Source organism: Loxodonta africana, chromosome 3, assembly GCF_030014295.1.
Source record: "Loxodonta africana isolate mLoxAfr1 chromosome 3, mLoxAfr1.hap2, whole genome shotgun sequence".
In the NCBI taxonomy this organism is placed as follows: Eukaryota; Metazoa; Chordata; class Mammalia; order Proboscidea; family Elephantidae; genus Loxodonta; species Loxodonta africana.
The window spans coordinates 14,034,005-14,058,985 of NC_087344.1; the positions used below are offsets into that span (position 1 = coordinate 14,034,005).

General features: G+C 38.1%; 1 protein-coding gene across 1 annotated transcript; it reads left to right on the forward strand.

Annotated features, from left to right (window-relative positions):
- The first annotated feature begins 12,718 nt into the window (after window positions 1–12,718).
- Window positions 12,719–16,823, forward strand: LOC135230609 (olfactory receptor 7G2-like). Its single transcript, XM_064280538.1, has one exon. It carries the CDS (start codon window positions 13,123–13,125, stop codon window positions 14,071–14,073), a length of 951 nt encoding a protein of 316 aa, XP_064136608.1. The 5' UTR covers window positions 12,719–13,122; the 3' UTR covers window positions 14,074–16,823.
- Window positions 16,824–24,981: the final 8,158 nt, after the last annotated feature.

Here is a 24,981-nt window from a genome sequence, read left to right on the forward strand (position 1 = left end):
TTGACCTCATAGACACATACAGAACACTCCACCTAACAGCAGCCAAGTATACTTTCTTTTCTAGTGCACACAGAACATTCTCTAGAACAGACCATGTGTTAAGTCATAAAGCAAGCCTTAGCAGAATCCAAAACACTGAAATATTACAAAGTATCTTCTCTGACCATAGAGTCATAGAAGTAGAAATCAATAACAGAAAAAGCAGGGAAAAGAAATCAAATACTTGGAAACTGAATAATATCCTGCTCAAAAATGGCTGGGTCATAGAAGACATGAAGGATGGAATAAAGAAATTCATAGAATCCAACGAGAATGAAAACACTTCCTATGATATCCTTTGGGACACAGTGAAAGCAGTGGCCAGAGGTCACTTTATGTCAACAAACGCACATATACAAAAAGAAGAGAGGGTCAAAATCAAAGAATAATCCTTACAACTTGAACAAATAGAAAAAGAAAAAAAAAGAAACCCTCAGGCACTAGAAGAAAGGAAATAATAAAAATTAGAGCAGAATTAAATGAAATAGAGAACAGAAAAACAACCAAAAGAGTTAAGAAGACCAAAAGCTGTTTTTGTGAAAAAGCCAACAAAATTGATAAACCATTGGCCAAACTGACGAAAGAAAAACAGGAGAGGAAGCAAATAACACAAATAAGAAATGAGATGGCGATATTAGAACAGACGCAACTGAAATTAAAAGAATCATATCAGATTACTAGAAAAAATTGTACTCTAACAAATTTGAAAACCTAGAAGAAATGACTGAATTTCTAGAAACACACTACCTACCTAATCTAATACAAACAGAGGTAGAACAACTAAATAAACCCATAACAAAAGAAGAGATTGAAAAGGTAATCAAAAAACTCCCAACAACAACAACAAAAAAAAGCCCTAGGCTGGACAGCTTCTCTGCAGAGTTCTACCAAACTTTCAGAGAAGAGTTCACACCACTTCTGCCAAAGGTATTTCAGAGCATAGAAAAAGATGGAATACTCCCAAACTTATTCTATGCAGTCAGCATATCCCTGATACCAAAACCAGGTGAAGACACCACAAAAAAAGAAAATTACAGAAATATATCCCTCATGAACTTAGATGCAAAAATCCTCAAAAAACTTCTAGTCAATAGAATTCAACACATCAAAAATAATAATAATAACTCACCATGACCAAGTGGGATTCATACCAAGTATGCAGGAATGGTTCAACATTAGAAAAACAATTAATGTAATCCATCATATAAATAAAAAAAAGACAAGAACCACATGATCTTATCAACTGATACAGAAAAGGCATTTGACAAAGTTCAACACCCATTCATGATAAGAACTCTCAGCAAAATAGGAACAGAAGGAGAATTCCTCAACATAATAGAGGGAATTTATACAAAGCCAACAGGCAACGGCCAACATCATCCTAAATGGAGAGAGTCTGAAAGCATTCCCCTTGAGATCAGGAACCAGACAAGGATGCCCTTTATTACCACTCTATTCAACATCGTGCTGGAGTTCCTAGCCCGAGCAATTAGGCTTGATAAAGAAATAAAGTGCCTCCAGATTGGTAAGGAAGAAATAAAAGTACCTCTATTTGCAGATGACATGATCTTATACACAGAAAACCCTAAAGAATCCTCAAGAAAACTACTGAAACTAATAGAAGAGTTCAGCAGAGGATCAGGATACAAGATAAACATACAAAAATCAGATGGCTTCCTCTACACCAACAAAAAGAACATTGAAGAGGAAATCACCAAATCAATACGATTTCCAGTAGCCCCCAAGAAGATAAAATACTTAGGAATAAATCCTACCAGAGATGTAAAAGACCTATACATAGAAAACTGCAAGACTACTGCAAGAAACCAAAAGAGAACTATGTAAGTGGAGAAACAAAGCTTGCTCATGGATAGGAAGAAATAACATTGTAAAAATGTCTATTCTACCAAAACCTTTCTATAGATACAATGCAATTCTGATCCAAATACCAATGACAATTTTTTGATGAGATGGAGAAACAAATCACCAACTGCATATGGAAGGGAAAGAGGCCCTGGATAAGTAAAGCATTACTGAAAAAGGACAAGGTGGGAGGCCTCACTCTACCTGATTTTAGAACATATTATACCATCACAGTAGTAAAAACAGCCTGGTACTGGTACAACAACAGATACATAAACCAATGGAACAGAATTGAGAATCCAGACATAAATCCAAGCACATATGTGCAGCTGATAATTTGACAAAGGCTCAAAGTCAGTTAAACGGGGAAAAGACAGTGTTTTTAACAAATGCTGCTGGCATAACTGGGTATCAATCTGTAAAAAAAAAAAAAAAAGAAACAAGATCCATACCTTACACCACTGAAAAAACTAACTCAAAATGGATCAAAGACTTAAATATAAAACCTAAAACAATAGAGATCATGGAAGAAAAAATAGTAACAATGCTAGGAGCCCTAATACATGTCATAAACTGTATACAAAACATTATTAAAAATGGAGAAGAAAAACTAGATAACAGGGAGCTCCTAAAAATCAAACATCTATGCTCATTCTTTACGCACCTCAACATAAAGAAAACAAAAATCCTCACAACTGGACCAACAAGCAACATCATGAAAAACAGAGAAAAGATTGAACTTGTCAAGGATTTCATTTTACTTGGACCCACAATTAACAGCCATTCAAGCAGCAGTCAGGAAATCAAAAGATGCATTGCATTGGGTAAATCTGCTGCAAACGACCTCTTTAAAGTGTTGAAGAGTAAAGATGTCACCTTGAAGACCAAGGTGTGCCTGACCCAAGCCATGGTATTTTCAATCATATCATTTGCATGTGAAAGCAGGACAATGAATAAGGAAGACCGAAGAAGAATTGATGCCTTCGAATTGTGGTGTTGGTGAAGAATACTGAATATACCATCGACTGCCAAAAGAACGAACAAATCTGTCTTAGAAGTACAGCCAGAATGCTCCTTAGAAGCAAGGATGGTGAGACTGCATCTTTCATACTTTGAAGGTGGAGAGACACAGTGGCTGCAACAATGAGCTTAAGCATAACAACAATTGTGAGGATGGTTCAGGACTGGGGAGTGTTTCATTCTGTTTTGCATAGGGCCTCTATGAGTTGGAACCAAATCGACAGCACCTAACAACAGCAACATGGTCATCCAAAGACTTCACCAAAAGAGTAAAAAGATTATCTACAGACCGGGAAAAAGTTTTTAGCTATGACATTTCTGATCAGTGTCTTATGCCTAAAATCTACAGGATACTGCAAAAAATCAACTACGAAAAAACCCAATTAAAAGATACGCAAAAGATATGAACAGACACTTCACTGAAGAAGACATTCAGGTAGCTAACAGATACATAAGGAAATGGTCTTCTTCATTGGCCATTACAGAAATGCGAATCAAAACTACAATGAGATTCCATCTCACTCCAACAAGGCTGGCATTAATCCAAAAAACACAAAATAATAAATGTTGGAGAGGTTGTGGAGAGGTGGAAACACTTCTACACTGCTGGTGGGAATGTAAAATGGTACAACCACTTTGGAAATTGATTTGGCACTTCCTTAAAAAGCTAGAAATAGAACTACCATACGATCCAGCAATCCCACTCCTTGGAATATATCCTAGAGAAAAAAGAGCCTTTACACGGACAAATATATGCACACCCATGTTCATTGCAGTACTGTTTACAATAGCAAAAAGATGGAAGCAGTCAAGGTGCCCATCAGTGGATGAATGGATAAATTATGGTATATTTGCACAACGGAATACTATGCATCAATAAAGCAAAATGAGGAATCTGTGAAACCTTTCATAACATGGAGGAATCTGGATGGCATTATGCTGAGTGAAATTAGCCAGTTGCAAAAGGACAAATATTGTAAGAGACCACTATTATAAGAACTGAAAAAACAGTTTAAATAGAGAAGAAAATATTCTTTGATGGTTATGAGAAAGGGGGAGGAGGGAGGGAGAGGGGTTTTCACTAATTAGAAGATAAGAACTACTTTAGGTGAAGGGAACGATAACACATAATGCAGGTGAGGTCAACACAACTGGACTAAACCAAAGGAAAGAAGTTTCCTGAATGAACTGAATGCTTCAAAGTCCAGTGTGTCAAGGGTGGGGGTTTGGGGACCATGGTTTCAGGGGACATCTAAGTCCATTGGCATAATAAAATCTATTAAGAAAACATTTTGCATCCCACTTTGGAAAGTGGGATCTGGGGTCTTAAATGCTAGCAAGCAGCCATCCAATATGCATCAATTGATCATAACCCACCTGGACCAAAGGAGAATGAAGAACACCAAAGATAGAAGATAATTACTAGCCCAAAAGACAGAAAGGGCCACATAAACCAGAGGCTGCATCAGCCTGAGACGAGAAGAACTAGATCTTGCCCGGCTGCTACTGATGACCGCCCTTACAGGCAACACAACAAAAAAACCCTGAGGTAGCAGGAAAAGCAGTGGGATGCGACCTCAAATTCTCATAAAAAGACCGGACTTAATGGTCTGACTGAGACTAGAAGGACCATTGAGGTCATGGTCCCCAGACCATTTCTTGGCCCAAGATAGGAACCATACCCAAAGCCAACTCTTCAGACAGGACTATGGGATAGGAAATGAAACTGGTGAGGAGTGAGCTGCTTGGATCAAGTAGACACATGAGACTATGTGGGCAGCTCTTGTCCGGAGGGGAGAAGAGAGGGCAGAGGGGTCAGAAGGTAGCCAAGTGGACATGAAAATAGAATGTGGAGGGAAGTAGTATGCTGTTTCATTAGGGGGAGAGCAGCTAGCAGTATATAGCGAGGTGTACATAAATTTTTATACGAGAGACTGACTTGATTTGTAAACTTTCACTTAAAGCACAAAAAAATTAAAAAGAAAATACACTGTCCATTCATGTTGCTATTTTTGAGGGGCTCTGTTTTCAGATCAAGTGGTCTGTTGTATCTATTCCTGCATCAGGATCACAGGTCTTTATTATTATAGCATATCTCTCACCTAAAAATAAGTTTGCTGTCTTAAGGAACATACCCCAAGCAACAGCCGGTTATAACCACCAAGGTACATTACATGAGAGGTAGACTGATTATTTGATTCTTTGTAATCTACTTCAACAATATTGGTAACAAAGAGCCATGATCTCAAACTATAGTGGAAAACAAATGTATATTGAACCTACTAATTTGAAATTGAGAAAATTTGGTAGAAAAATTTTAAAAAGCATGTAAAATGTCTGTTACATGTTCAGTCCATATTGATTACAGAAAATGTATTAGAAAGGGCTAAATATAATATGTACAAACCTGATAAACGTCTAATGAGTAATGTATAGAAATAGTCGTTAGTGTGCATTTTTAAGGATACATTCGCTATATTTGTATTTGTATTGGTAATTCATACACCCATATAAACGCACTGTACTTTTGAGCCTGCATGTGGTATCATTCTTCCTGATGTTGTTAGGACAGCAGTTCTTTTCAACGTACCTAATGAAAGAAGACTAGAGTCAATTACAGAAGGTAGGTGTGTCCATGTGTGTAAGGTACTTGAAATGGATGTGAGCAGAAGGAGATAGAGAAAAGAGGAAGTGATGGGTATCAATGCGTATTCCTGGCCTCTCAGAATGAGGGAGTCAGCCAAAGTGAAGCTCTTCCTTCTCTGAGACTTACTCCGTAAGGATTTGCAAAAGAATTTGACTAATGAGGAGCTTTGGATATTGAACGCTCTAAGGTTGCAGAGACTATAAATAGTCTGCCTGTGGCCATGCACTCAACAACCCTGACCAGGCCAGTAGGTAGCACATCTGAGCCTTGTCTCAGGGACCATCACTTTCCACAGGAGGCTTCCTGGCCCATCCCCTCTCTTCTGTGCTCCATCAATACAGAGCTTCCATTTTTATCCTTCAACTTCCTGGGAGAACTGAATGTCATTCCTTAGTGCTGGCACCAAGGTAATTTGACACCTAGTTTATCCTTTGAAAATAGGGAGAGGTCTTTGTCTATCAGCCTATTTGGGGCAGCAGTGAGTTGTGTTCTGGTAGAAGAGGAGCAGAGTGGAATCATAGGTGAGGTCCCTGCCTAATTGTTCATCACCTTATTGACATACTTCCTTGTACATTTGCAGCAGTACTTGAGCAGGTCTCATTCTGCTAATCATCTACTCTGACCCTCAAGCTCCGTGAATTTTTTTCCAACCTCAAAAGAAACCTGTCCTTGCTCAATTTTTATAAATGTTTTAGATTCTTTAAAATTTTCCTTTATTTCTTTGGCAGGGGGCTGGGGCATGTGGTCAGCTTCTCCTTATCTTTCAGTACTTGGGTCTTGACACCCTTTCGTGGGGGGGATCTTTGGCCTTGGCCCCAGTACTGGGCTCTGAGGACTCAGAGTGGAGTTGGAGAACCAGGTTGACTCCACAAGCTACATCCCAAGTGTACCAGTGTTCTTTTAAATATTTTAAAGAAAATACAGCACAGAGTAATAGGATAAACACCTATGTACCAATGCTTCCAGAATTAATGAATGTTGACATTTTGCCATTTTTTTTGTTAAAGTAACAAAATGGTACACATAAAGAAGACATACTCTTTATAGTCCCCTCCATTTCCCTTCTTTGCTTCCTAAGAGGCAACCACAGTCTCGAATTTGGTTGGTCTCCAGTGCAGTTTAAAGTGTGTGTGTGTATGTGTATAAAAAATATATAATTTTTTATATATACCCCAGTAAAAATGCCCATCACCTGGAAAAAGCATAAATTGTGATGTGATCGAGTGGAATATCTTAAGGTAGTTAGAGTTAATGAATCAAAACAAAGAATACCAAGACTGATAAATTATTAAATGTATTATTTTTAAGGAGTAATTAGAGTATATAAATGTATTAAAGCAAAACAAAAACACTGCTTATGGATAGCATCATAATAAATATATTGAATACACAGGGGACTAATGCATACAAGTTCTGTGTTGTTCCCCTGGAGGAGGGAAAAATATTGAGATGTGAAAAATAAAGGAGGATTTCAAATAAACATGCATTATTTCATTTAAAAAAATAATGGAAACATGGCAACATATTTTTTAGATAATATTGTGTTTTTGATGAAGATTTACATAGCAGGTTAGGTTTCCATTCAATAATTTCTACACAAATTGTTCAGTGACATTGATTTTAATTTGATGGTGCACAGTGGTGAAAAACCAGGATTTTATTATTTTTCTCTGTACTTCTCAGCATGCTTGAAATGTTTCGTGATAAAAAAAATGTAAATTTATATCTATGTTATTTTAAAACTTACTTAAATTTTCCCTTCCTATACCTGTCATTTTAGACAAGGTACTTTTTTCTTCTGAGTTTTCATTATTTGTGTTGATACATCTAGATCTAATTTATTCAATTTAATTGCTATATATTTTATAATATATCATTAGAGATGAACATTGATATCATTCATATTCATTGGGGTTCTTTCTTCCCTTTGCTTTTTTACATGAGGAAGAGTCCCAGTGGACTTTTACCATATCTATTCCTCCGTAAAATTTGTAATTATCTTGCTAGGTATGTCCTTTCTCTGTCTACTCTTCCCTGATTTTTGTGCAACAATTACTCAGTTCTATAATAAACCATCAGGTTATGCCCATGCAGAACAAATCAGAACAGGAAATATTGAGACGATGTCATTTGTTGAACACCATACTTGATGGTTTTGTCTACTCATTTTCATCCTTACAAAATTGCAGTAAGGTTTTATGATGGTTCCTATCATACAATGAGGTGATGGAAGATTCTCAAGGAGTTCTAAAAATATCTTTGTTGATAAAGCAAGTGCTACAGGCTGGATTAAAGTCAGGAGTGTCTGTGACCAAATGTTAAACCAATTGATTGATGCTATTAAGGTTGCTGGAAACCCTGGTGGCATAATGGTTAAGTGCTACGGCTGCTAACCAAAGGGTCGACAGTTCAAATCCACCAGGCGCTCCTTGGAAACTCTATGGGGCAGTTCCACTCTGTCCCATAGGGTCACTATGAGCCAGAATTGACTTGACAGCTCTGGGTTTCATGGTTTCTGGTTATTAAGGTTGCTTGTTGTCAGAACTTCATGCTTACAGCCAGAGCCTCTTTTCAAGCAGCCTGGATGTTTGTGTTGGGAGAGCAGAGTTTGTTTGCCTTGTGCCATTAAGCTAAAAAAACAAGGATCCTAATGAGTTGTTCATTTTTGAAATAGACACTTTCACAGACTTTTTCTACAGCATTGGTTTATAAGAATAAAGGGGAAATGTATCGAAGATGTAGTCGATCAACTGTTACCTGTTTTAGAGATCGAGATATCTTCAGGGGTCTCATCTTAATATCGAAAAAATGGGAGTGTCCTGGAGATGATCTCAGTACACAGCCTCAGGATTCCCAAAAGAACCAGTGCCCATGCTTCCTGACCCAGGTTTGATGGGGCCAAGCCAGGAACAGAAGGAAAGAAGATTCAAAGTATCACAATTGATTTTCATATTACCTTTTCTAACATATGCTAATTATACAGTGTAGACTATGAGTCAAAACATAAAACGGAGAGGGAATGGATGAAGCTATTGAGCAGGGAGGGGTTATTCGAATACTCTGTCATAAAAAGGGAACGAGGAAGGGAGGAACAGATCCAACGTGCTATCTGGAAAGAGAAGAAAGGAATGAAAAAATAAATCTGAAAGTAATAATCTATTAATAGAGATTAATTATGAGTTCTATTCCATTTGAAATTTGAAATTCTATGGTTTCTTTTTCCATTGATTTACATGTAAAAATGTGAGTGGCAGTCAAACAGAAAAGAGTTTATATGTGTTTATTTCATACATTGTTGCGTTTGGGAAGGTCAGGAATTTCTAAAAATAAGTTCCATTATCTTATTGAGTCATCGCTATAGCCTTAAATAGTACTTCACAACGACCAGATGTCAGGCTCCTTGCTGAACAACTTGTATTGATTGAATTTTTTAAGTCCCACAACTACATAAATATTTGAGGTGTCCAGTTGTACTTTGCTCAGTGTCTTTTTTCTCCTTTAAGGCTGACTTGACAATCTTTCTTCTTTTTCTACTACCATTGAGATCCTCCGGTAAGCAGCCTAGATGTTTGTGTTGGTAGAGTGTGTCTTTCTTATTCTTGGCTCTGCTCGTTGTTGTTGTTCGGTGCTAACAAGTCAGTTCTGACTCCTAGTGACCCTATGTACAATAGAACAAGTCACTGCGCCATCCTCATGATTCTTGTTATGCTTGAGCCCATTGTTTCAGCTGCTGTGTGAATCCACCTTGTTGAGGTTCTTCCTTGTTTTTACTGACCCTCTACATTACCAAGCATCATGTTCTTCTCCAGGGATTGGAGATAACATGTTCAATGTAAGTGTGACAAATTTTCACCTACCTCACTTCTAAGGACAATTCTGGCTGTATTCCCTCCAAGACATATTTGTTCATTCTTCTGGAAGTCCATGGTATTATAAATATTCTTTGCCAACACTATAATTCAAATGCATCGATTCTTCTTCAGTCTTCCTTATTCACTGTCCATCTTTCCCATGCATATAAGATGATAGAAAATACCATGCTTTGAACCAGGTGAATCTTTGTCCTCAAAGTGACACTTTTCATTTTTAAGACTTTAAACACCAGTGACTGAAGACCAGATGAGTTGTGGATGACATCAAGGACATCATGCATTAAGAAAGAAAAAGGTCATTAAAAAGACAGGAAATGAAGTAAAGACCAAAATGGATGAAGAAAAGACTCTGAATCTTGCTCTTGAACTTCAGTAGCTAAAGCAAATGGAAGAAATGTTGAAGTAAAAGAGCTGAACAGAAGATTTCAAAGGTCAGCTAAAGAAGAAATATTAAAGTATTATAATGAAATGTGCAAAGACCAGGAAATATAAAACCAAAGTGGAAGAACATGCTTGGCATTTTTCAGGCTGAAAGAACTAGGAAAGAATTCAGACATAAAGTTGCAATTCTGAAGAATTCTATGGGCAAAATATTGAACAACACGGGAAGTCTCAAAAGAAGATGGAAGGAATACAGAGTCACAACACCAAAAAACATTGATCAATGTTCAACCATCTCAGGAGGTAGCAGATGATGCAGAACCAGTTGTACTGAAGGAAGAAGTCCAGGCTGCACTGAAGTCATAGGTTAAAAACAAGTCTCTGGAAATTGATAGAATACCAATTGAGATGTTTCAAATAACAGATTTAATGCTGAAAGCGGTTGCTTGTCTATGCCAAGAAATTTGGAAGATAAATTTCTGGACAACTGACTGGAAGAGATCCATATTTGTGCCCTTTGCAAAGAGAGTTGATTCAATGGAATACAGAAATTATTGAAAAATTTCATTAATATCACAAGTAAAATTTTGCTGAAGGTAATTAAAAAATGGTTGTAACATGTTCATCAATAGGGAACTGTCAGAAATTCAAACAGGATTCAAAAGAGGATGTGAAACGAAGAAGAGAATTTGAAATGAGGTACATCATTGCAGATGTCAGGCTGATATTGGCTAAAAGCAGAAAATACCAGAAAGATGTTTACCTGTGTTTTATTTACTATGCAAAGACATTCAGTTGTGTGGATTGTAACAAATTACGGATAACATTGTGAAAAATGGGAATTCCAGCACACTTAAGTGTGCTCATGCAGAACTTGTACATAGACTGAGAGGCAGTTGTACAAACAGAACAAGGACATACAGCATGGTTTAAAATCAAGAAAGGTGTGCATCAGGGTTTTATCTTTTCACCATGCTAATTCAATCTGTATTCTGAGGAAATAATCTTGGAAGCAGAACTTTATGAAGAAGAATGGGGCATCAGGATTGGAGGAAGACTCATCAACAAACTGCAATATGCAGGTGATACACCCTTGCTTGCTGGAAGTGAAGAGGACTTGAAGCACTTACAGATGGAGATCAAAGACTACAGCCTTCAGTATGCCTTAGACCTCAACAAAGAGAAGACAAAAATCCTCACAACTGGACCAATAAGCATCATGATGAATGGAGAAACTGTTGAAGTTATCAGGGATTTCATTTTACTTGTATCCACAATCAGTACCCATGGAAGCAGCAGTCAGGAAATCAGATGACATTGCATTGGGCAAATCTGCTGCCAAAAACCTCTTTAAAGTGTTAAAAAGCAAAGATGTCAGGATTTTGCTTAGGACACACTAACAAATTGTTGCTTTTTTTATTTTCCAGTTTTTGAAGACCCATGCATTTCCTCTTTCGTCCCATTCTTCTGTTTTGGGAAAAAAGGATGTGCTACATATCAGCTTGTTGCCCTGGTGGTGCAGTGATTAAGAGCTCTGTTGCTAACTGAAAGGTTCGCTGTCCAACCCACCAGCTTCTCCATGGGGGAATGATGTGGCAGTCTATTTTCCCAAAGATTTCAGCCTTGGAAACTATATAGCAGTGTCACTCTGTTCTATAGGGATGCTGTAATTTGGAATCAACTCTGTAACAATGGGTATATACCATTTATGAAGATAATGTTTCCATCTTCAAATAAATGGAAGAAAAGAGTCTCACTGACATAATAGGATAACAGCTTGAGATTTCAGGTAGCACATTCTGTCTTGACTTCAGTTCCTGAGTGTGGGTCCTGTTTTGATGCTGTCACTACCTATGTGGTCAGAGTTTAGATAACCCTGAATACCAGGGAAAGCACTTGGGTTTTAATTCAGGTGGAACTTTTCAAAAGGCAAGTGATGGAATCTGTTGACCCTTCAGGATGCCTGGTCATCCCCTACTCAGAGGTTGTATCATGTGGTGGTATGATGTATGCTCTAAGATCTCACAGCCTGAGTTCAAATCCTGTTAGTGCTGTTTTCCAGAGTACCATGTACTTTGTATCTGTAAATTCACCACACTTCTCCTTTACCTTCGCTTGAGGTCATGGATATAATGTAGGAAAATAGAAGTTCCTAATTCACATCTCTGTTTTGAGAATAACTACAGCAAATCCTGAAAACCTCCTGAAATAGTCAGGACTCAGTAAGTGTTAGTAGTAGTAATGGCAGCAGTTTTTGACAATTAAGATATTTATTATACATTCTAATAATACTGCTATTAATTAGAACAATAATAACAAGGAATAAGAACTTAAATGATGGGACTTTAAATGGAAACAAAAAATTGAAAGGTATGATTTTGAGGAAGAACTGAAAATGGTTGAGTCAAGGGCTTGAACTCCTCCCCAAGTCCCTCTGCAGAGCCTGGTGAGCCAGGTCCCCATCTCCTCATGAAGTGCACCACATCTGTTCCTCCCTGCAGATGAGCTGATTGTACATGGGCCATAATGGTTGATGTTCTAGAAGAGTGGACCTCAAAGGGTGGTCCCAGGCCATCAGCAATAGCATTTGAGAATTTCTTAGAAAGAACAAATTTAGAGGCTTAGACTCCAAATTCTGAAGCCTATACTCTGTGGAGGCTCAAAAAGCCCTTCAGCTAATTCTGATGAAAAGCAGTTTGAGAAACATTGCTCTAAAACGCAGATGTAGAATTTGTTTTTCTGCTAGTTTGAAGGCTTTGGAAAATTCCAAAGGTAAAAACCATGTACTTTTTTCTATTTCATTCCTATTACTGGGCACAATGTTGATAAACAGTATTCAATAAACACATAGATATTACCTACGTGGTCAGAGACTTCAAGACTTTTAAAGCAAAGAGCCCTGGTAGCATAGCGTTTAAGAGCTTGGCTGCTAACTAAAAGGTCAGCAGTTGAAATCCACCAGCTCCTTCTTGAAAAACCCTAGGGGCCAGTTCTACTCTGTCCTGTAAGGCTGTTATTAGACTGATATCACTCAAGGCACACAACAAGAACAAAATCAAGGAGACCACTTGGGTATTTATTCAGATGGAAATTTTTTTGTTGATATGATAACAGAAGTGATAGAAAACAGAAGAAGGGAGGAAGGTAGAGAGGATGGGACAGAGGCAGATGAAAGGAAAGAGTGGGAGAGGGAAGGAGACAGAAAAAATATTTGTAGTGTTCACTTCATTTCACAATACAAATGTGAGGATTTCTCTAAAATAAGCAATCTTTGTACATCTGTTTCCTATCACTTCCATCATGAGACTAATCAACAACATGACATCAAAAAACCAAACTGGTATAGCAGCATTCTCCCTCCTGGGGCTCTCAGAGGATTCAGAACTGCAGCCCTTCCTCTTCGGACTATTCCTGACCATGTACCTCGTCACTGTGTTGGGGAACCTACTCATTATCCTGGCCATCAGCTCAGACTCCCACCTCCACACCCCCATGTACTTTTTCCTCTCCAACCTGTCCTTCACTGACATCTGTTTCAGCACCACCACGGTCCCCAAAATGCTGATGAACATCCAGACACAGAGCAAAACCATCAGTTACACAGGCTGCCTCACCCAGGTTTGCTTCCTCATGATATTCGCAGGCATGGAAAATTTTCTCCTTGCAGCAATGGCCTATGACCGCTATGTGGCCATCTGCCAACCACTGAGGTACACAGTCATCATGAACTCTCACCTCTGTGGCCTGCTGATTCTGCTGTCCTTGCTTATTAGTTTGATGGATGCCCTGCTCCACAGTCTGATGATACTAAGGCTGTCCTTCTGCACAGACAGGGAAATCCCTCACTTCTTCTGTGAACTTGCTCAGGTCATCAAACTTGCCTGCTCCAATACTCTTGTCAATAACATCCTGACATATTTACTAAGTATACTGGGTGGTGTTACTTTCCTTGGGATTATTTTCTCTTACATTGAAATTGTTTCTTCCATTCTGAGAATACCATCAGCTGGTGGAATGTATAAAGCTTTCTCCACCTGTGGTTCTCACCTGTCAGTGGTTTTCTTATTCTATGGGACAGCTTTTGGGGTGTACATTAGTTCTGCAGTTACTCATTTTTCCAAGAAGACAGCCGTAGCCTCAGTGATGTACACTGTGGTCCCTCCAATGATGAACCCATTTATCTACAGCCTGAGGAACAGGGACATGAAGGGAGCCTTGAAGAAACTCCTGTGGAGAACATCTTTTTCATGATTGTATTATCTGCCTTAGCCTTGGGCTTCTAGATGAGTCATAGTGAAATTGTACTGGGGGAATCAGAATGTTACATTTTTGTGGTAACAAGAGTCTTTTTTTTTTTTTCATTTTGATGATAAAAAGCTTTATATGTTTATCAATTCAAATGCATTTTTACTTATGAGTATATTTATTTATTTATACATGCTTCTGTCTTGTGACAATTTTTACCTTATTAGCAAGACGTGTTAAAGCATTTATTTATTTATGTTTATTTTGGTAACTATATATGTAATGAAACATTTGTCATTTCAACATTTTTTACACGTGCCATTTAGTGACATTAATTACTTTCTTCATGTTGTGCAATCATCACCACTATTCATGTTTAAATTTTTCCATCACTCTTAGCCAATGTCCCTAAGCAATGAGTCTCCCTTTCTTTTTTCTTACTCACTGACCCTGATAAGCAGTAATAAACTTTGGTCTCTATACACTCGCTTATTCTAGGTATTTCATTTATGTGGGATCATATAGTATTTGTCCTTTTGTAACTGACATTTCATTCAGCATAATGTTTTCAAGGTTCATCTATGTTGTAGGATGTATCAGGACTATTTCTCTTTATGGCAAGTAGTACTCCATTGCATTATGACATTTTGCTTATCCATTCATCTGTTGATGGGCATTTAGCCTGTTTCTGCCTTATGGCTATTGTGAATATGCTGCAATGAACATTGGTGTACGAGTATCTGTGTTCTTGCCTTCAATTCTTTTGCTACAATGGCTATATACCATAGTGACTAACAGTAGTGCAAAATAGGTATGGGAAGCTGACTTTGCTCCTCTCTAGCTTTGTGATATTTGATTGATTGTGTGCTAGGACAGGTTTTCCCAGGTTACCAGATGGCTGCATCACTTACAGGCATTGTATACCGGAAAGCTGACTATGCCTTTTTTTCTTTTCTTTTTCTTTAATAAAGAGGTTACTTTTCCAATGACTCTTTTAGAAGACATCCTTTCACAGCTGATGTGCCTGAATTGGGACATACAAAACCCTTCATAAACCATTCTCTGGTTAAGGGAATGGAATTATTATGAGTGGATTTGACATATTGCCTACAGCAGTTGTTCTCCAGCGTTAATGTGTATGAGAACTGGAGAACTTGTTAATTCACAGATTCCTGGGCTCATCCTCAGCGATTTTGGTAGCCCTGGTGGTGCAGTAGTTAAGCATTTGCCTGCTAACCAAAAGGTAGTGCATTTGAATCCAACAAATGCTCCTTGTAAACCCTATGGGTGCAGTTCTACTCTACCCTATGGAGCTGCTATGAGTCAGAATTGACTCAGCAGCAATGGGTTTGGCTCTGGTTATTGTGAAGTGGGCCTCTGAATGTGCATGTCTGACAAGCTCATAGCTGATTTCACTGTGGATAGTCCAAGTATTACAGTTGGAGTGACACTGATCAAGAATGCAATTACCGTTGGGAACGCAGTAGGCACCATGTCTGGCATACCGTAAGTATTCAATGAAATTTAGCTAATATTGTATTCCATATATAGCCATCTATTCTTGGACCTTGCAATCTTTTTGCTTTCGCGCATTTTTTAACATTTGCTTTAGCAGTTAGTTTTCCTCATCTTTATTTAAATATGTATCAGTGTTTTGAGTGAATCTAGTAATATAATCAAAGACACAATTATGGGTTTTGCAGGCTAAGATGAATTATGTTTCCCTGACAGTTAATTTCCTTTGATTCCTTCTCATTGATTACCTGCTAGCAATGAGTTTGACTTCTTTTTACCTCGTGTCACCCTTTCTGTTGTTTCTTATTCATTTCAGATGAAATCCACACATCAAATGTGCTTGAATAAAGCTAATAAGGCCACTGTAGTCTTTGAAGGACTCAACTGTATAGGGGAGGTGTTGGATGTGACACTATAGGGAAGCAAGGAGAAAGTTTGGTTTTATCGAGGATCTTTTTTGATCTAAGGAGATAATTCACAGTGAGAATGGATGACTCCCTGGAAAACTGAATGCCAGAGAGCCTTTTGTTCTCATCCTCACTGACTTCCATTATTTTCACGACCACTTCTGGGGACAGCTCTCAGACTGGCCTCCACGGCATTTGCTAGGGCAGGATTTCACCCAGTGATGGCCTTAGCCACCTGCAGCATCTTGGGTCTTTGTTAAATCTGCAGCTATCTGCCCCTCATTCAAGGACCACTGACTCTGGACCCTGTGGATAGGCCCTTAGAGAAAACATGGTTAAAAAGACCCTTGTGAAATAGTGATGAGTTCTATATTCTGGAAACATATCTTTAATACTAGAATGTATTTAAAATATGATACATGAAAGATTACTTTTTGTGAAACATAGCACACATATAAAATTTGTGTAATTTAACTATTTTTCTTATAGAATATTCATATAATACGAACATATATGTCCACCACTTAAATAGAAAAATAACATTTACAGTCATCTAGAATCCTCCTGTGAGACTCTCAGTCTAATCATCCTCCCTCTTGCCAAGAAATAACCACTATCCTGAATTTTGTATTTAACATTTTCTTAGCTATTCCTTATATTGGGTTGAATTCTATGAAATTCCCAGCGTTTCACTCTTTTTGACATATAAAAGTACTGTTTTCATGTATTTCAACGTAATAGTCTTACTACCTCTACATATATCCCTTTCTTCCACTTCATAAATGGAATGTACGGAAAACCCGCAGCTAACATTGTACTTAATGGACTGCATACTTTCCTTTTGGATCAGGAACAAAAAAAGGGTGTCCACTCATTCTATATCTATTCAACTTGCGGTGGAGGTTGTAGATAGGGCAATTATGCAAAAAAGGAAGAATAAGAAGAGGAAGAAGAAGAAGTAAAAGGCACCAACTTGGAAAGGAAGAAATAAAACTCCCTCTATTTGCAGATGACATAGAGAAAATCCTAAAGAATCTGCTAAAATTCTATTTGGACTAATATACACTCTCAGCAAGGTTGCAGGATACAAGATCAATGTGCAAAAGCCAATTGAATTTTATATACTTGAAATAAACAATCCAAAAATTGAAACTAAGAGGAACGATTCACTTTGCAAAAGCATCAAGAAGAATACAATGAAATGCTTAGGGATAAATATAATAAAAGAAGTGTAAGACACATTTTTAAAAGTGCAAAATATTGTAGAAATAGATTTGAGAAGATCTAAATAATTAGAAAAAATACACAATATTCATGAATTGGAATGCTGCAAAAGGTCTCTTTAAAGCCCTGAAAAGCAAAGATGTCACTTTGAAGATTAAGGCATGCCTGTCCCAGACCATGGTGTTTTCAATTGCCTCATATGCATGGGAAAGCTGGACAATGAATGATGAAGACCAAAGAATTGACGCCTTTGAGTTACGGTGTTAGTGGAGAATATACCGTGGACCGCAAAAAAATGAACAAATCTGTCTTGGAAAAAGTACAACCAGAATGCTCCTTGGAAGCAAGGATAGCAAGATTATGTCTCATCTACTTTGGACATGTTATCAGGTGGTATCAGTCCCTGGAGAAGGATGTCATGCTTGGTAAAGTGGAGGGTCAGCAAAAACGAGGAAGACCCTCAACAAGATGAATTGACACAGTGGCTGCAACAATGAGTTCAAGCATAACAACGACTGTGAGGATGGTGCAGGACCATGCAGTGTTTAGTTCTGTAATTCATATGGTCACTATGAGTCGGAACTGACTTGATGGCACCTAACAACAACAACGTGAAATACAGATGGCCTCTAGAGTGGGGACCCAGGATAGGGACTCCTTTTGTCTAGATCTAAGTGTATTACTGCCTCCAAATTATAAGATTAAATTTTAATGCCACCTAAAATATTCTTTAAAAAGTGTTTTTTTTTTTTATTAAAAAAAAAAAAAAACCCCTAGTGGCATAGTGGTTAAGTGCTATGGCTGCTAACCAAAAGGTCGGCAGTTTGAATCCACCAGGTGCTCCTTGGAAACTCTACGTGGCAAAGAAATAATAGGTACCCAAATTAGAAAGAAAAACGTAAAGCTATTTATATTTGCAGGTGACATGAGAGGTGATGTAGAGAAAATCTTAATCCGCTAAGACACTATTTGGACTAATAAATGCAAGGTTGTAAGATACAAGATCAATATACCAAAATCAATTCTATTTCTATATACTTGCAATGAATAATCTAAAAATGAAATTAAGCAAAAAATTCCATTTAGAAAAGCATCAAAAATTACAGAATAAACTACTTAGGAATAAGTTTTAGAAAAGAAGTGTAAGACACGTATTGAAAAGTAAAAGCCATTGTTGACATAACTTTAAGATCTAAATAATTTGAAAAAATACATCATGTTCATGAGTTGGAAAAATTAGCATTTTTAAGATGGCAATATTCTCCAAACTGATCTACTGATTACACAATCCCTATAAGAATTCCCCCCACGTGTCTGTCAGTTTGTCGTACTGTGGGGGCTTGTGTGTTGCTGTGATGCTGGAAGCTATGCCACTGGTATTCAGATGCCAGCAGGGTCACCAAAGAGGACAGGTTTCAGCTGAGCTTCCAGACTAAGAAAGACTAGGAAGAAGAACCCGGCAGTCTACTCCTGAAAAGCATTAGCCAGTGAAAACCTTATGAATAGCAGCAGAACATTGTCTGATATAGTGCTGGAATTTGAGCCTCCCAGGTTGGAAGGTGCTCAAAAGATGACTGGGGAAGAGCTGCCTCCTCAAAGTAGAGTCGATCTTAATGATGTGGATGGAGTAAAACTTTCAGGACCTTCATTTGCTGGTGTAGTACAATGCAAAATGAGAAGAAACAGCTGCAAACCTCCATTAATAATCGGAACCTGGAATGTACAAAGTATGAATCTAGGAAAATTGGAAATTGTCAAAAATGAAATGAAACACACAAACATCGATATTCTAGGCATTAGTGAGCTGAAATAGACTGGCATTGGCCATTTTCAATCGGACAATCATATAGTCTACTATGCTGGGAATGACAACTCGAAGAAGCATGGTGTTGCATTCATCATCAAAAAGAACGTTTCAAGATCTATCCTGAAGTACAACGCTGTCAGTGATAGGATAATATTCATATGCCTACAAGGAATACCAGTTAATACAACTATTATTCAAATTTATACACCAACCACTAGGGCCAAAGATGAAGAAATAGAAGATTTTTATCAGCTGCTGCAGTCTGAAATCGATCAAACATGCAATCAAGATGCATTGCTAATTACTGGCAATTGGAATGAGAAAGTTGGAAACAAAGAAGAAGGATCAGTAGTTGGAAAATATGGCCTTGGTGATAGAAACAATGCCGGAGATCAAATGATAGAATTTTGCAAGACCAACGACTTCTTCATTGCAAATACCATCTTTCACCAACATAAACGGCGACTATACACATGGACTTCGCCAAACGGAACACGCAGAAATCAAATTGACAACATCTGTGGAAAGAGATGATGGAAAAGAGCAATATCATCAGTCAGAACAAGGCCAGGGGCCGACTGTGGAACAGACCATCAATAACTCATATGCAAGTTCAAGCTGAAACTGAAGAAAATCAGAGCAAGTCCATGAGAGCCAAAATATGACCTTGAGTGTATCCCACCTGAATTTAGAGACCATCTCAAGAATAGGTTTCACACGTTGAACACTAGTGACTGAAGACCAGATGAGTTGTGGAATGACATCAAGGACATCATCCATGAAGAAAGCAAGAGGTTACTGAAAAGACAGGAAAGAAAGAAAAGACCAAGGTGGATGTCAGAGGAGACTCTGAAACTTGCTCTTGAGCGTCGAGCAGCAAAAGCAAAAGGAAGAATTGATGAAGTAAAAGACCTGAACAGAAGATTTCAAAGGCTTCTCAAGAAGACAAAGTAAAGTATTATAATGACATGTGCAAAGAGCTGGAAGTAGAAAACCAAAAGGGAAGAACATGCTGGGTGTCTCTCAAGCTGAAAGAACTGAAGAAAAAAATTCAAGCCTCAAGTTGCAATAGTGAAGGATTCCATGGGGTAAATATTAAAAGACGCAGGAAGCATCAAAAGAAGATGGAAAGAATACACAGAGTCATTATACCAAAAAGAATTAGTTGATATTCAACCATTTGAAGAGGTGGCATATGATTAGGAACCGATGGTACTGAAGGAAGAAGTCCAGGCTGCTCTGAAGGCATTGGCGAAAAACAAAGCTTCAGGAATTGACGGAATATCAATTGAAATGTTTCAGCAAACAGATGCAGTGCTGGAGGTGCTCACTCATCTATGCCAGGAAATATGGAAGACAGCTTCCTGGCCAACTGACTGGAAGAGATCCATATTTATGCCTAGTCCCAAGAAAGGTGATCGAACTGAATGTGGAAATTATAGAACAATATCATTAATATCACATGCAAGCAAAATTTTGCTGAAGATCATTCAAAAACGGCTGCAGCAATATATCGACAGGAAACTGCTAGAAATTCAGACTGGTTTCAGAAGAGGACGTGGAACCAGGGATATCATTGCTGATGTCAGATGGATCCTGGCTGAAAGCAGAGAATACCAGAAGGATGTTTCCCTTTGTTTTATTGACTACGCAAAGGCATTCAACTATGTGGATCATAACAAACTATGGATAACTCTGTGAAGAGTGGGAATTCCAGAATACTTAATTGTGCTCACGAGGAACCTTTACATAGATCAAGAGGCAGTTGTTCAGACAGAACAAGGGGATACAGATTGGTTTAAAGTCAGGAAAGTTGTGTCTCAGGGTTGTATTCTTTCACCATACCTATTTAGTCTATATGTTGAGCAAATAATCCGAGAAGCTGGACTATATAAAGAAGAACAGGGCATCAGGATTGGAGGAAGACTCATTAACAACCTGCGTTATGCAAATGACACAACCTTGCTTGCTGAAAGTGAAGAGGACTTGAAGCACTTACTAGTAGAAGATCAAAGACCACAGCCTTCAGTATGGATTACACCACAACATAAAGAAAACAAAAATCCTCACAACTGGACCAATGAGCAACATCATGATAAATGGAGAAAAGATTGAAGTTGCCAAGGATTTCATTTTACTTGGATCCACAATCAGCACCCATGGAAGCAGCAGTCAAGAAATCAAAAGATGCATTGCATTGGGCAAATCTGCTGCAACGGACCTCTTCAAAATGTTGAAGACCAAAGATGTCACCTTGAAGACTAAGGTGTGACTGAACCAAGTCATGGTATTTTCAATCACATGATATGCATGTGAAAGCTGGACAATGAATAAGGAAGACCGAAGAAGAGTTGACGCCTTTGAATTGTGGCATTGATGAAGAATATTGAATATACCATGCACTGCCAAAAGAAGGTACAAATCTGTCTTGAAAGAAGTGCGGCCAGTGTGCTCCTTAGAGGCAAGGATGGCGAGACTGCATTTTGTATACTTTGGACTTGTTGTCAGGAGGGATTAGTTTCTGGAGGACATCATGCTTGGCAGAGTACAGGGTCAGTGGAAAAGAGGAAGACCCTCAAAGAGGTGGATTGACACAGTGGCTGCAACAATGCACTCAAACATAACAACAATTGTAAGGATGGCGCAGGACAGGGCAGTGTTTCGTTCTGTTGTGCATAGGGTCGATATGAGTCGGAACCGACTCGACGGCACCTAACAACAATAACAACATAAGAATTCCAGATTATTTATTTACACAAATTGACAAACTGATGCTAAAATTCGTATGGAATTACTAGGGACACAGGATAACCAAAGCAATCTTGAAAAAGAAGGACAAAGTAGGAGAACTCACACTTCTTGATTTCAAACTTACTACAAAGCAACAGTAATCAAGATAATGTGCTACTAGTGCAAGAATAGACATATAGATCAATAGATTAGAATTGAAAGTTTAGAAATTAACCCATATATATATATATGTATACACACACACACGTACGTAGAACTCATCTCAACAAAGGTGCCAAGATCATCCAATGGGGAAAGAATAGTCTTTTTGATAAATGGTGCTAGGACAAATGGATAAAACCACATGCAAAATGATAAAATAGGATGATTACCTCAAATGAGATTTAAAAAAAAACTCAAAGTGAATCAAGGGCCTGAATGTAAGAACTAAAACTGTGAAATGCTTAGAAAACACACGGACAAATCTTGACCTTGGATTTGGCAAAAGATTCTTAAATGTAGACCAAAAGCACATGCAACCAAGGAAAAAAATAGATAAATTGAATTTGAAAACTTTGTGCTTCAAAGGATTGCATTGAAGAAGTGAAAATCCATAGAATTAGAGAAAATATTTGCAAATCAAATATATTTCATATAGTTTTATTCCAAAATAAACAAATAACCAATTAAAAAGAGAATAAAAGACTTGAATAGACAATTCTACAAAGAAGAAATCCACAGGAAAAAAGATACTCAACATTATTAGTCATCAGGGAAATGCAAATCAAAACTTCAGGGAGATACCACTTCATTCCCACTAGGATAGCTCCTATTTAAAAAAAAAAAAAGAAAAAAAGCATGTGTTGGTGAAAATGTGGAGAAATTAAAAATTTTGTGTATTCCTCATGGGAATGTAAAATTGTTGCCAGCACCTCTTCACCTTTAATTAATTAATTTAATTAATTAAAAGGAGGTTCTTGACTTTCACGGATCAAGAATGAACAGGTGAGGCATGGAGAATTTTCCATATATAAGCAAAGCTTTATTAAAAGAGGCTTGCAAGCGGAGATGAGGAGGGCCTAGGGAATGCTTACTGCCATCTCCCTGAACTAAGAACTTGCATAGGTTTTTAAAAGTCTTTGAGTGGGGAAAGGATTTATGTTTATTCGTGGGCATAGGCGGGGTTTTCCAGGAAGTAGCCCATTTGGGTGGGGATATGTTAATTAAGGTACACACGCAGCGGTTTTCTAAGACGGCTTCAAGACGGCTCCAGTCCCCCGGGCTTCTGGGGTTCATAGCAGGACTTACTATGGAGTGCTGCTCCCCCAGTTCAGTTCCCCGGATTCAGCTGTAGCTCTCTGTTGCCTCTGGTAGAAGATCACATAGTGGTCAGAGGTGGATGTTCTGCGCATGTCCATAGGGCTGGTTCCATCTGGCTGCTTTTGGAAAAAAAGACAGCTTTGAGGAAATCTGTGAGCTCTATCATTAGGTTGCTTTGACTCATTGTTCCAGGATGTGTTTTGTCTGTTGTTGCTTGTCCCTTGTCTATTTGCAGCTTCGGTTACTACAAGGTTAGAGCTGACCTCAGGGGCCTCTGGATCCCCAGTCTTAAAATGGTACAGCCATTTGGGAAAATATTCTGGTAGTCCCTCAAATTATTAAACTTAGTTACCATATATGACCCTGTAATTTCATTCCTAGGTATATATCTAAAAAAAGAAAACATATATCCATGCAAAAATTGTAAACAAATGTTTACAGCAGCATCTCAAATAGCTATGAAGTAACAAATGGATAAAAAATTGTGACATATCTGTACAATGGAATGTTATTTGGCCATAAGAATGAACGAAGTAATGCTACCTGCTACAATGTGGATGAACTCTGTAAATATTACGCTAAGTGAGAAGAGTCAATCACTAGAGACCGTATATTACATGATTCTATTTAAATGAAATGTCCAGAACTGGGGAATCTATAGTTTTCTCAGGGCTGGGAGTGGAAGTGGAATGAGATGATTGTTGTTGTTGTTAGGTGCCATTGAGTTGATTCCAACTCATAGCGACCCTATGCACAACAGAATGAAACACTGCCTGGTCCTGTGCCATGCTCACAATGGTTATGCTTTAGCCAATTGTTGCAGCCACTGTGTCAATCCATCTCATTGAGGGTCTTCCTCTTTTTCACTGACCCTCTCCTTTACCAAGCATGATGTCCTTCTCCAGGGACTGATCCCTGCTGATAACATGTCCAAAGTGTGTGAGACCTAGTCTCACCATTCTTGCTTCTAAGGAGCATTCTGGTTGTACTTCTCCCAAGACAGATTTGTTTGTTCTTTGGCACTCCATGGAATAGTCAATATTCTTCAGTGACTTCACAATTCAAAGGCATCCATTCTGTTTTGGCCTTCCTTATTCATCAGCTTTCACATGTATATGAGGCGATTGAAAACACCAGTGTTTGGGTCAGGCACACTTTAGTCTTCAAGGTGACATATTTGCTTTTCAACACTTGAAAAGCTCTTTTGCAGCAGATTTACCCAATGCAATGCTGACAGCAGTTGTGGAATGCATCTTTCGATTTCTTGACTGCTGCTTCTGTGGGTTTTGATTGTGAATCCAAGTAAAATGAAATTCTCGACAACTTCAGTCTTTTCCCCATTTATCATGATGTGACTTACTGATCCAGTTGTGAGAATTTTTGTTTTCTTTATGTTGAGGTGTAATTCACACTGAAGGCTGTGGTCTTCCATCTTCATCAGTAAGTGCTTCAAGTCCTCTTCACTTTCAACAAGCAAGGTTGTGTTATTTGCATATTAAAAAGCCCAGGTTGTTAACGAGTCTTCCTCCAATCCTGATGCCCATTCTTCTCCATATAGTCCAGCTTCTCGGATTATTTGCTCCACATACAGATTGAATAGGTATGGTGAAAGTATACAACCCTAACACACACCTTTCCTGACTTAAACCACACAGTCTCCCTTTGTTCTGTTCTAATGACTGCTTCTTGGTCTATATACAGGTTCTTCATGAGCACAATTAAGTGTAAAAAGAGTACACGGTTTCTTTTTAAAATGATGAAAATGTTCTAAAATTGACTAAGGTGATGGTTACACGTATCTGTGAATTTACTAAAAACCATTGAATTGTACACGTTAAATGAGTAAATTGTATGGCTTTGATTTATACCTTAATGAAGTTGTTGTCTGAGTTGTTTAGTGTTGCTATAAGA